The following is a 13,943-nucleotide window of genomic DNA, read 5'->3' as shown; positions in this document are numbered from 1 at the left end:
AACTGGGGGTAGCTTATGTATATAATCAATTTGAGAGATGAACGCATAGCAGCTGAAGCAGTACCTGCCGATCGCCAAGCACGCCCTCCTGCTCAACTCCCTCCTCCTCGCCTACTACCTCCTCCCCAACTTCACCTCCTTCATCGCCATCGCAATCATACTCACCGCCACCCTCGCCCCCACCTCCTCCAGCAGGCCAACTGCTGCCAAGAGGAGAAGTGCTGCTCCGCCAACGACCTCCTCCGCAAGTACCTCTAGCTTTCGGGAGTGCACAGTATCTATGGATTTAGCTTAGAGTTGATGGTGATTGTGGCCCTTGGCCTGGCTGCACAGCTGACGTATCTTTTGCCATCGTGGTTCATCCTTTTGGTGGCTGTGCAAGTGGTGGCCTTCTGGGAGATTCTGGTGGGTTTGGGCGTTGTGGAGCTCTCAATGGGTGCAATCAACGGGACTGAGCGTGCGCTGAGCAAGTTCTTCAACCTGATCCCCAAATACCAGGAGTGAGCCAGTGATTTGTATGGTCAATGCAACACGACTGTCCATTTATAATTGTGTCAACAATAATATCGGATTCTTATAGGGAAATGTTCTCTCGGTTCGGTCGAAACTTGTTTAGTCGCTTCTTCACACCCAAAAAGATAATCGCTGCCAGCACCATCCTCGCTTACTCCTTCTTTAGGACCCGCAAAATGCTCCTAGACTCCATGGTGGTTGAGGAGACGAGCACAGCTCCTCTTTCTGATGAGTAGCCCACCACAATCAACCTGGATTCCTATATCAAGAAACTGCAGACGGTCGACGTATGCTAGGGGAAGGAGCTGGTGGAAGGAGAGCGAAAAGTAGTCACTGTGAAGGATCATGAAGGCAGGGACCGCAAGATCATGGTGATGAGGCTCAACAACAAACTATACTCCTTCTCGGCGGCATGCCCGCACAAGGAACCGTTCGAAACCGACAACACCCACTCTTCTCTCTAGGACGCGATTTGCTTCAATGACAAATTATTTTGCCCCCACCACGGATGCATCTTCGACATCAAGTCAGGCAGCGTCGAGCACGGTCCTTCCCTATTCAACCTGCCCATCTTCTTTTCCGAGGAACGCAACGGCATCGTGAAGCTGGTCTACCCGCTAGCCATTCCCTCCTCAGTGGCGCCCAGTCTTCTAGAACGCGACGTTGAGGATTTGCGCAAGGTGGTCATTTTGGGAGGGGACGATGCAGCTACTATCGGCTGCGTCAACGGATTGCGGCAGTTTGGCTTCCAGGGCGAAATATCAGTGGTAAAAGAGGGGAAATTCCACTATCCCTACAAGAAGGAATACTTGCACAAATCCATCCTCAACTTGCATCTCAATGACAAATAAAACGCGCCCAACAGCACTCCCAATAAAAACACCAACTATGATCTGAGGTCTGGGAAGGAGCTTGATGAATACATCCGCGAGCAGCTCTAGGAGAAGATATACAATAAACTAGCTTACTACAGGAAGGAGTGGTATGAGTATTACGGCATTGACTTCATCTTCAATTAAGAAGCCTACAGGATCATCAACAAGCAGTATTACCCTTATATCACTTTCGGCGATGGCACAAGGCTGTAGTTCGATGCTCTTCTGGTCGCCACTGGCGTCGTGCAAAAAATACCCACCTACGAATCCATCACCGTCAACTCAGACAAGGACAGTCGCATCAACCTCGCTGAGAATGTCTTCTGTCCTCTCCGCTCGAAAGAACAGCATCAAAAATTGCTGACTTTCCTCAATAAAAATACAGTCAAAAGTCTCCTTGTGCTCGGCTACAACATCTAGAGTCTTTAATTCATCGAAGCTCTCAATAAGGAATTCCCAGATATTAAAGTGCAGGTGGTTGATACTGAGAAAGATTCCGCCATTGCTGAATACCTTGGTCCTGATATCTAAAAGGCGTTCGCGAAAGAATTCACTTCCCGCGGAGTCGACTTCTATATTAAAGTTCAGGACGAGCTTATCTTCTCCAATAGGTTCAGCAAGAAGAACAAGAAGAAATTGACCAGCAATAACCCCTTCTTGAAAGTAAATCTCAATGATCCGAAACCCAACTACCAAGATTCAGTGCAGGTCCGCATCTCAGAAGAGCTCAGACTCAAAGCCGATGCTGTCGTCGTCTTCCCCCATGCCTTTGCAGGCAATACCGTATACTTTTTGCGATTTAGGAATGGGTGAAGAACGGCAAGTACACTGATTTCGACTTCTTCCACGACGACCGCATCAGTGGGGATACCTTCGGTCGCACTGACAACATCAGAGTCTTCGCGGCGGGAAGCGGATCAGCCAACGAATATTTCCTCCTAAACAAGAGACTGGTGAGCAGCAATCCCAACGTAGCCATGGAGCAAGGCTACAACGTGGCTCTCAACATGGAAGCGCTCGTAAAATTGGATTGATTCAGCGAATCCCCTTCTCCTATGTGCCATTCCAGACGCATTCCTTCTTCGGGAAAAAGCTTTCCTACGTGGGCACTCGTGACTTCTTCGACAGCGTGCTGATCATCGGATCGGTGGAGAACTGGGATTTCGTTGCTGTCTACGCCCTGGGAAGCAAGGTGAAGGCTGTAAGCGCCACTCCTTCAAGGTCCAGACATCTCAGCATCATGCGGGAGGCCTTCAGAGTCAACTGCGTTCCTATGTTCGAGGAGCTGGTCAGCGGATACTGGTCTCTTGACAACCTTTAGCGTCTTGTAAAGGTAAGCAGCCATTTATTAAGGAACTGCGCAAATCAGGATGTTATCGTGACCTTATCTTCAACAACAGAGAGAACATTCACAAGAAGGACCTGATCTGGATGTAACGTTCTCCTGATGCTGGCTTTGAGAACGACAGGCCGATCATGAGCGAGGAGTACCCGAGCGTATAGGTGGGAGAGAATGGCGTCCTCAAGGAATTGTGATGAGTACTTAATGAATGGTAGATTATTGTGATGTTGTGATTGCTAACCATCGATTCTAATATAATTATGAAGCTGTCCCTTCCCTTGGTGCTGCTAGCCCTACCCATTCTCTGTCTCTCTTGGTGGGATGTGGGTCACATGCTGACTGCTGCAATCGCCGAGGCTAAACTGCTCGAGGAGGATTCTTATGCTGTTGTCCATTTCAGAGAGCTCATATACTCCATCAATGAGCTCTGCGATGGGCGCAGTTCCACTTTCATCGAGTCTGCTTGCTGGGCGGATGATATCAAATCGAACAAATACAACATGGGCCTGTTCAATCCGTGGCACTACAAGGATGGGTAAATATGCATTCACTAAGTCCATACGTCGAGGATACTGTCAACCCAGTCATCAACTACACCGAGTCAGCAGTAAACTCAATCGAAATCATGAAGGTAGCCTCCAAGGTGCTGAGGACCAACATCAACAAGACGACAGCTGAGAGGGCTTTGTTTGCTAGGTATCTGGTTCATTTGGTCGGTGACATCCACCAACCGCTTCATTCTGTTGCTCTCTTCAACGAGAGCTTCCCCAAAGGAGATGTAGGCGGAAATTTCTTGAAAGTTGTCCTCAAGAATGGCTCAACCAGCAATTTTCACTCGTACTGGGACGCAGGAGGGTACTTGCTGCAGAATGACAGTTGGGTGATGGTCCGTCCTCTCAAGATGCAGAACCTCACTGCTCTTAAGGAAGTGGCTTCGCAATTGGTCAACCAGTACGGAAAGGAGGTGGCTGCTTTGGGATAAATTATCGATCCTCTGGTATGGGCCCAGGAATCCTTCCTCATCGCTCAGAACACTACTTACCCCTACGTCGCCACCACTAACAAGCTCAACGACGAATACATCCACCTCACCTACGAGACATCGAAGAAGCGAATCACGCTGGCAGGATTCAGACTGGCAAATTACATCAAGGATATCTATAAATCAATAGCGAAGACAGCTCCAACAGAGTCCGATAATATGACCCCTCATTAGCTATGGAAGTTCTTGGCTAAAGATTCCAGAAAGGCAAACCATTAGTACTGTGGATTGAACCAAAGACACAAGCGTCACATTACCAGTGAATGATATGGATCATTTGATTATTCAATAATCACATATTAGGCGCGTCTATTTTCTCGTTGGTTGGAGTTTTATTGTCTTATTTGATCTTATCCGAATGTCTATATTATGGGATAGGATAGAGGAGCACGATTAGAGCGCCTAATAGGCATCCTCCACCTGATATGAGAGTGAGGGTTAGCTTGATGAAGTCTATATCCCCCTGGTTCAGTTCTGATGTCTTTGTGTATGCCTAAGTATTGCTCACAAGGTAAATGATGACTCCCACTGTAATCTTATCACAGAAACTATAAATCCCGAACACAAAGGCACCCTTGCTGCCCTTGTCCCCTACCACTTCAGAGATTAGGTTGATGCCTGTTCCTAAAACCATTGCTTGGGATATGCCGATGAAGATAGCTACATAGTATATCACCCACGCGAAATCGACAATCAGAAAGTATACCACCACCATGCTTAGAACGCATATGACCGTCCCTATCATAAGCGCTCTCTTTCTGCCGACGTTGGCGTAGAACCAGGTCAGCTTACTTGCTGCGAGGACAGAGGAAAAGTAGCAAATGAGAGGCACAAGGGCAATATTAAAGGAAATGCCTGACTATTCATGGGATCCAAGGTTTAGGACGCCCACGAGGTAGAAGGGAAGCAGGGTGCCAAACATGTTGGTGTAAATGCGCACGCCCATGTAACAGATGCCAAAAAGGTAGAAAGCTGGCATGCTGAACCATTTCCAGTTGCTGTGACTCTATTCCCACGCTTCCGTATCTCCTTATCTTTCGATCAAAGACTCGCCTTCCTGCTCTCCTCTTCCCTAAGTTATGGACAGCTGCTTTTCTTTTATAACGCAAAGAAAGAAAATGCTGGCAGCCATGCCCAGAAGCAGAGCAACTGCTGCAATCACGAAGAAACCCACCTCATTATCTTCCACAGTGGTGAAAATTACCAGTCCTAGGCCGAGCACAATCAGATTGGAGGCAAATGTGAAGAAGTTGCGCAGGTTATTGAGCCGATCCCTGCGTTTCCGGTTGAGAGTGAGTGAAGGGACGAGGCTCATATGGCTGATCTGGATGGCTGCCCAGCCGATGCTAAAGATGATGCCAAACCCAACGTAAAAGGCAAACTAGATCTCGTAAGTTGATTTGATCACCACGAAGAGAGGCATGAACGAAAGCGAAACCAGAAGCACTCCTGCGAAGTACCAAGGAATGCGTTTGCCTAAATAGAAGCACAGCTACCGAAGCGAGTATTGCACTTATCCGAAAAAAATCCAACAAGAGGCGTAGTCAATCCATCGGTGACCTGTCCAATGAAGAGCACATAGGAGGCAACTGGTGTTTCTGCCACTCTTTTGAGGAAGTAGAGGAGGAAGTTAAACCAGCAGGCCACCACAAGGTCGTTGATGAAGTGTCCCACTCCGTAGGCCCAGAAGTGTATTTTGGTTAGCTTATCTTTCTTTCGCTCCATATATAATGTTCCCTAAGTTAGGAATTGATGCCAGTAAGGGTAATCACAGAAATAATCAAATCAGGCCTCCTTCTCATCGAGCTTGAAGGAGATAGCGGCGAGCACGCTCTGCTCCAGCACTCTGCTCACCTCCATTACGCGAATCGTGTTCTTTTCGTCCACTAGTTCAATCACTTGTCTTGCGTTGTTCTGGACCAACTTGCGCACCTATCTTTAGGCCTTCCACAGAGAGCTCGTCAAATTTTCTTTTATTCTCTTGAATGTCTGCTCCTTCTTGCGCATTTCCTCTGACTCTGCCTGGTAGCTGCGGTTGAGACTGCGGATTTTCTCCTCGCCTTCTCGCCAGCGAGCCTCCACTTTGGCCAAGTTGGCCTTCAGTAGCTCCAACTAGCTGTTCAGCTTGCGGCATTCCGACTCCTTGAGCTTCAGTGCGTCGAAACTGGTCCGAACTTCGTCTACCAAGCGCTGGTTCTCTGTGTTCTTCTGTGCGATTGCGGCAAGGCGGTCCTCTTACAAAGTTTTTACCTTATCCTCGCAATTCTTCTTAATTCCAGAGATGGCAGTTTCTTGCGTTCTTAGGTCGTTTGCAAGTTTCTTAATTTCCTTGTCGCTTTCTGCCAATTTTTCCTTGAGGAAGTCCCGTTCCTTTTCTGCAAGTTCTAAGCGTTGCTCGTACTCTTCCTCCATTGAGTAGTATTTGCTGGACCAGTCATCGTTGAGATTCTGGAGGCTATCCCTACTCTCGCTCTCCTTCATGTCGAATTTCATCTAGAGTAAGTTGATCTTGCCCTGCAATTTGAATGATTCTTCTTCAGCTACTCGTAACTCCTCATTCCAGGACTATATCTTGGCAGTTAGTCTCTTTACTTCATGCTCACATTCGTTTAATGCTTTTTCAGTGGCTGTCAAACTGTCTCTTAGCTCTTCGTTTTTGGTCTTTTCCTTAAAGAGGCTTTCTTCAGTGGATATCAACGATTCGGTTAATTTTTGGTTTTAATTGTTATATTTTTCGTTAAGGTTTTCCAAGGACAGTATTTGCTAGCAGGACTATCTTTAGACGGTTAGAAGTTTTGGTAAGTTTAGTCTAGTTAAGCCTATAGTTCCTTCACATCTTTGGCCTTTTTCTCTGCTTCTCTCTTTACTCTATCCTCCAGCTTGCTAATCATCTCGTCTTTGGCTAGGATTTCCTTCTCTTTGTCCTTCAAGCGGTCAGCCAGCTTATTGCCTCTTGCTTTTTCATCTAGTTTAGCTGTCTATTAGTCCTTTAAGCTCTTATTCAGCTTCTTGATGGTTTCCTTTTGTTCTTATTATAAGTTTTTGCTCTTTTTATAAGCCTCCTCCAGTGATTCCAGTTAATGCCTGGCTTCTTCAAGGCTGGTCTCAAGCTATAGCACTTTTTCGCTCTTCTCCAGCTAGTTTTTGATGATTTCTTCTTTCTGGCGCATCAGGCCCTTCAAAAATTCGCGCAACTATGAAGCTTTGCGCTCCTCTTCCTGCAAGTTTTGCTCATTCTTGCGAAGTTCCTCCTATTTATGCGCTATTCCCATGCTTAGCTCTTATCCTCTCTCAACCGCCCTCTTCAGCTCTTTCTTCAATGAGGCAACAGTCTCTTCCAGTTGTGAGATGCTATCCTTCGCCTATCCTACGTCTTTAGCGAGTTTTTAACCATTCTCTCTGCTCGTTAATAGCTATAGTTCGCTTGCTTCTAAGCTTTGGTGGTATTTTTCGATATTATGTTAAAGATTTTCGATTTCTGCGGTCTGGTATTCAACTTGCTCCCTTAGTTCCTCGATTAATTTACTCTTTGCGGAATCCTTTTTCTGTGATTCTTGCCGGTAAAGCTCGAATTATGTCTTTAGGTTCTTGATGAGGAAGTCAAATTCTTCCAGTTGTTCCGTGAGTTGATTAATGGAGGCATCTTTTTCTTTCAGCCGGCCCTCTAGGAGGAAAATTTCCTCCTCGTACTTGTTTTGGTCTTTGGTCTTCTCCTCCAGCAGCTCTGCCATTTCCTCCTGGAGTTGGGTGATGGCCTGGCTGAACTCGAATTCCGCAGTGCTGCTCTTGTTCATTGAGGTGGAGTAGTCGGAATTTAATTTTTAATTGTCTCGGATTGTTTGTTTGAGCTGGTCCACTGTTCGAGTCATATTCAGTCTTGCCTACCTGCCTAGTCCCATCAGCAAGCTAAGCACTTCGCTATTTTCCTTTGCAGCTGATTTATCAGTGACTGTTGAGCGCATTTGCCTAGTTTGGCCATTAAGGCCTTCCGGAATGGAGGAAAATACAGTATTGAGATTATCCACAAGGGTTTCCTTGAACTTTTCAAACTATTTCCGTAACGCATTGAGCTTCATGTCCAGCTTGGTATATTATTCCTTCTCTTTTTTCAGCTCCTCCCTCAAGACAGCCTCTCCTGCATCCTTTTCTCCGATGATGATGTTCAGTCTCGTCTGTTCTTCTTTGGCTTTTGCGAGATCTCCCTGTAAAATTTATCCGATTTTATGGTGTCTTTGCTTTTATATTATCTATTGGCTAAGCTCATTTTTCAATCCTGCCACTTCTGTTTCAAGTTCCACCACTCTTTTATCTGTCTTTTCTTTAGCGCTTTGCAATTCTGTAAGTTCCTTGAGTTTTGACTTGAGGTTGAGATCGTTATTTTGCAATTTTTCTTCAAGAATCTTGATATCTTTCTTCAACTTTTCGCTATTTTCTTTGGTTTTGATGGCTTACAGTTCAAGCCTTTGAATCTTTTCGGAGAGAGTCTTTTCGTTTGTCTTTAGATTGCTGATTGTGGAAGTGAATGTGGTGATTTGGGACTCCAGGTCGGTTCTGAAAGCTTCAAGTGATGTTACTTTTTCCTTAGAGTAGCCTAGTTCTTTAATAGCCCTATCTTCCCTAAACTGCCACTCCATTTTATTCTTGTTTGCAGTAAGCTCAAGCTCACTGATGGTATCAGCGTACTGCTTTGATTGTAATTGCTCTTCTCTCAGCGCCTTGGCTAGCTTTTCCACTTATTATCTGAGGCGAGCTATTTCCAACTTGGCTGTTTGTTCGCCCTGGTTGGTCTTGCTAGAAGCGTTGCTGAGCTGATTGGTGAGGGATAAGATAGTTTCTTCTTTTGCTTTCACATCTGCTCTGCAATCCTTGAGCTGGTTCCTCAGGTCGTTGCTGTCCTTAGTAGCTGTCTCGAACTGTCTTTTAAACCTATCCAGTTGGTTTCTCAGAGATTCAGTTTGGCTCTAATTTTATATCAACTTTATCTGGTTCGCCTTTAGTTTTTCTTATAAATCTTTTACGTTCTTTTTGTTGCTTTCCGTAAGGGACTTTATCTTTTAATTTAATTCAAGTATTTCAGCATCCTTGATCTTGGTCTCTCTCTCTTTGTTTTTCTCAAGCTGGTTCATATCCTCAGTGACCACTTTATGCTATCTGGAGAGTTCTACATATTTTTCTTTGGTAATTTTCAGTTATTAATTTTCCTTGATTAGCACTTAGTTGTTTTGAGTGATCACCTTCTTATCGTATTCCAGCTTGGAGACTTATCCTTTTCTATCTTGCAGTTCTTGCTAGAGCTGTGTAATCCTTTGGCTGAGTTATGTCCTTTGGGATTGCAAAGATGCTATCTTTTACTTAAGCTCACCTTGCTTTGCTTTGGATGAGTTACGCTCACTCTGTAGCACTTTTTCCCATTCGAAAGTCTTGTTTGTAATAGCCTTATCGAGATCTTAGATGTTACATTTGGCACGTTCTAGCTACTAAGATCGGTTATGCAGATTATATTCCAGTTTTGATATTTGATCATTCTTTATTTTGATTTCTCGCAGCAACTCACTTTCCCTACTTTCCAATGCCTTCTTTACCTTCTCCACCTAATCTCTAAGGGATTGTATGGTCTCCTGCTCTGTCTGGAATCGTTGAGTTTGCAATGCTTTCAATTAATTATTATCCCTGTTGAGTGATTTGATGGTTTCTTCAAGACTTTTGATGGAATAGCTCTTGTTTTATACCTCTTCCTTGAGATACTTCGAATCCAGTTATTTCTTCTGGAGAGCGGTGATAACCTACGTGAGTTATTTAATCTTTAGATTCTTTTCAGTAACTGTCTTTTCGAGTTCCTCTGCCTTTAGCTTGTACCGCATGGATTACAGCTTGAGATTGTTCTCGCTATTCTCCAAGGCGAGCCGCTTATTCATCTCGGATCTTGCGTTCTCAGTCTATTTCCGATATTTTTCCTTCAGTTTGTTGTAGCCTTCTTTGTAGACCTCGAACTAGAGGGCGCTCGGAGCAGGACCGCCCGCTATGCTGCCAACCGCTTCCTTATCTATTCTCGATTCTGCGCCTCTGAAGCCAATCCTGCCGGGGTTTCCAACCGCTAGGCGGTCCTTGCTGCGATCCAAACGCTCTTTGCGGGCAATACTGATGGGAAAGTTGAACTAAGATTTGGTTTCGTTTTCCTGCGCGCGCGGCCTCTGGGAAGAGTAGAGAAGGTTGGGATCTGGGTGGTACTAACTTCTGAGAGGCTGCTTTTTGGGCGAGCCTTTTTTGAGGATTCGCGAGGTGGCAACTTGATCCACGCGTAGCTCGCATAGAGCTTCGGCATCGAGGCACTTGCTCACAGGCACAGCCATGCACTATCCTTCAGAGGCCACCAGATCACTCTCCACAAGACGGATAACGCCTCCCACGTACTTATTGCCTTTCTCGGTGAGCAGCTGGACCACTATTTCCAGGTGTTGTTTGTCGGTTTAATTCTTGAGGGATACTTCCTGGTTGAAGATGAACTTATTGGAGGCGGTGGGTGCCACTTCTGCAGTGATGCTGCGGCCTTGGTGTTCGAGGTAGACTCTGCAGGGGAACTTCACTCTGAGGGTAAGGTTGAGGAGGGTGAGGGTGTAGGAGTAGATCTATACCTACTTCTCAAACGACATGATCAAGATATAATTTTATCTTAATTTATTCAAATCCACCAAAGGCACGCCCCACGAGGGTGGAGTGGCCCTTAATGGGGGCGAGGCTGGCGGTGAAGGGTATCTAGATAGGATATATATGATCAAAAACGGGTGGGCTGAATGGAGTCAGCGTTGTACTGCATTTGTTGGAGGTACTGCAAAAAATTATTAGAATAGTCAGTAAGCAGTTACGAGCTCAGACTGCCATTTTCCCGCCATTCCTTTACATGCGCCTCTGTTTCAGGAGCAGAAACAGCTTCTATTCCCTTCTCTGGCATGGCCTACGCCTATTTCTCTTCATTGTTGCTAGTATTATTGTGGTTGATGTAAATTTCCCCATACCCGCCAAGACACAATTTAAACATGCTGGGACTTTCAGCTTGTAGAGACTCTTAGGTTGTCAGGATTAGGTATTCTTCATCTGGCTCCTATTGCCACGTCTCCTCATGTGGGTGTATCCTGTCCTCATCGATTTGCAGTTTAATTATTCGCTTTATGATACGTTCTTCCTCCAACTGTTTATTCTCAATTTCCCTTCTCAGCTTCATCAGTCTGTTAAGTTCGCCCTACAGTCGTTACTTCCTGGCAGCTTAAGAGAGGGGAACGAGAGAGGTCGGGTCTCCCACCCACTCCATCAATTTAGGCTGGTGTTTATCTTCCTTGCTCTTCTTACGAGGCATAAATCATTATAAATTGAAGGGGAAAAAGGAGGGAAGGAGAGGAGGAGGCGAGTTATAATTTTATTGATGTAAAGTAATTTTAATATAAACTTGCCCAGCATTCCGGGCAGAGAACTCAAGTTCAAGATTCAGGATGTGAGAATGAAGGGATTTTTGACGAGGTAGGCCCGATTCAAGGATGACAAGGAGTATCTAACTAGGCGCTTCATTAATTCTTTCGCCAACTTGCAGCCTAAACAGTCTCCGCCTCCCATTGAGGCAAAGAGTGAAGCCTCTACCAGCCTCTCCGGCTGTTTTAGAGAGTAGCCAGACAATTTTAGATGGATGGTGGGAGATGATAAAAAGAATCTACTCATCAAGTACTAAGACCATTACAAGTCGTACCAGCCACCCCTTCCCTCCATGGATAACGCAAAAGGCTTCACTTTCCCTAAACAGGGCGCAAGAGACACTCTCGACGAATAGCTAAGGCAATACCAATCCCAACTGGTGGGCAGCGATAGGCCGATCGAAAATTATTACTTCAATATGACAGAGCAATCAGACAATGAAAGCGATGACCTTGAAGAGCTCGAAAAGAAGAGGGAGGAGAGGATGAAAAAGAAGAAGTTTCTTCATCCCTCTGCTGCCTTCAAGTGCGAAGATAGGTGGCAGAATAAAGAAAGATAGTTGAAGAGTAAAATCAAGCCAGGTCCTGGCTCCTATGTACTCGAAACTATCAAAAGACATTCTCCGTCTCCCAAAAAGAAAGTATAGAATCCCGAACATTACATTCCTATCAAAGAGAAATTGAAAGACTTTCTGAAGGATTTTAAGGAATACAAGTCAATACAAGTGGAGGATTAGGATAAAAAGCCAGAAGCTGTGAAGAACAATAGCAGCATATTCGCTGAAGTCAATATAGACAGATTCGGCCACCAAATATATCCAACACTGCCAAGATCGAGCCTGCCAGGACCAGGCAGCTACGAGACGCATGGAAGCATGGAGGAGAAGGCTAAGAAGATCCTGATTGTATAGGAGCAGCGTAAGTTGCTAAGGGAGTGGTATAATGACTGACCAACTCATATATCATATCATTCATTAGTCCCCTTCTATCTTCTGTTTCTTGCGGCTTCGGTTCCTCATTTCTTCGGGGATTTTCTGGTTGCCCTTTTCGTAGAAGTCCTTTATGATGGCCAGGCTCTCCTTTTCCATTATGCCCCCTCTGATGGGGAACTTGTGGTCGCTGCGAAGTGATCCGCATCCTCCGAACTTGTCGTTGAACTGTCCGAAGTAGACCATGCTGATGCGCATAAGGTTGAGAGCGAAGGTGCACATGATGCATGGCTATACCGTCACAAAAAGTACGCAGCTGGCTATTTCCTATTTGCTCATTGTCTTTTCCATTTCATTGAAGCAGTTAACTTCACAATGCCTTGAAGCATTTTTGCATTGATTTGTCAGATTGTGACTGGCGGCAACTTGCTAATATTTTCCATCACGCCACATGATAAACACACATCCAACAGGCACCTAATCGCACATGACGGCCTTTTCTGCCTGTTCCAAGGCCTTCCTCATCCATTTCTAAACCTCTTCTTCGCTTAATTCTTGCTGTGGGTTTTGCATGCAAGTTGTTAGTGGGTTATAAAAGAAAGCAGGATTTTCACTTTGGTGTGTAATCTGGTATTTACGGTAGGCTCTAATGCTGCATTTCGCATTATATCTAACTTAGTTGATATGGACGTCGAGTCGAACTCAGAAAGCAAGGACAGCATGGACTCGGTCGCGCAAGCGCTCATGAACATCTTCTCCAATGAGGCTGAAGCTACCGAAGACCACTCTCTTAGCGTACAGCAATCCCGTTATGCAGATGTTCCTCATCAAGATATACAAAAACAATCTATCACCCAAACCCAAACGCATGAATTCTATAAGGCTCACTCGCTTCAATGCCTTTCTCTACCGTCTACACACGAACTATCCAACCACAGCCAACGCAAACACAATCGTCCACCACACTCTTCTGGCTGTGCTGGCCAACGACCGCAACTTCCAGGAAGAGGAAGACGAGGAGATAGTCACATCGATCGGCAGATGGACATGCCAGCTGATTCTGGACAGCATCGAGCGTGGCTTCTACTCTTCCGCTTTCACCTTTCTCAAATACTTGATCGACGGATAGCGACCCGCCCTGCAGACTGTAAATGCATTTGAATAATTAATGCGGGGGGAAGGATATTTCTGCGAGGTGGAACTTAGCGGAGAGGATGAGAAAGTAGCCCTTAGAGAACTGGGCAGCTACAGCATCACTTCTGCTTTTAATCTAAACGATTTTATATTGCAACAACTAAACCTCAAACAGATCTACCTCCTTCTCTTCCAGCAGGCTCCGCAAAAGAGAGAAGTTGTGAGGCTGTTTAACCGTCATCTCGCAAAGGCTTCCCCTGCCGACCCTTCCGAGCTCTTCATGCAAGTCTTTCTGGCCCGTCCTCCATCGACTGCTGAGGAAATCGAGGCTGTGCTTGAGGCCCTCCAAGAAAACTATTTCACCCAATAATCGACCTCAACAGCACTGCAGCAGCTCATCAAGCAGCAGGATAACATTTCCATATACTTCAGCCTGCAATTCAAGGACACAGACATATAACGAGCCTTCCTGCACCAACTAAATGATTAGTGGAAAAAAAGAAATATCGAGCATCTGATTGATGAGTTTTTGGCAGCGAAGGAAATAAAGAACTTAGCTATTCTGTGCCTAATTGCCAATAGTGAATCGGTCGTACCTAAAAAGTATCTATTACTACTTTTTGAGCAAAGATAATTGCTCTATCAACA

General features: G+C 45.4%; 1 protein-coding gene across 1 annotated transcript; it reads left to right on the top strand.

The window, feature by feature from the left end:
* Positions 1-3,271: 3,271 nt before the first annotated feature.
* Positions 3,272-3,946, top strand: LOC116268173 (nuclease P1-like). Its single transcript, XM_031649951.1, has 2 exons — positions 3,272-3,694; positions 3,740-3,946. Exons 1-2 carry the CDS (start codon positions 3,272-3,274, stop codon positions 3,944-3,946), a joined length of 630 nt encoding a protein of 209 aa, XP_031505811.1.
* Positions 3,947-13,943: the final 9,997 nt, after the last annotated feature.

Source organism: Nymphaea colorata, unplaced genomic scaffold (assembly GCF_008831285.2).
Source record: "Nymphaea colorata isolate Beijing-Zhang1983 unplaced genomic scaffold, ASM883128v2 scaffold0140, whole genome shotgun sequence".
NCBI lineage: Eukaryota > Viridiplantae > Streptophyta > Magnoliopsida > Nymphaeales > Nymphaeaceae > Nymphaea > Nymphaea colorata.
The sequence above is the reverse complement of the archived record's forward strand: the minus strand, read 5'-3'. Positions and strand labels throughout refer to the sequence as shown.

What these genes read in the sequence shown, in the direction of transcription:
- LOC116268173 (XM_031649951.1), top strand. Translation starts at nt 3,272, where the DNA reads ATGCATTCACTAAGTCCATACGTCGAGGATACTGTCAACCCAGTCATC. An exon ending in TCAACCAGTACGGAAAGGAG is followed by an intron (nt 3,695 to 3,739) that starts GTGGCTGCTTTG and finishes GTATGGGCCCAG; the next exon opens with GAATCCTTCCTCATCGCTCA.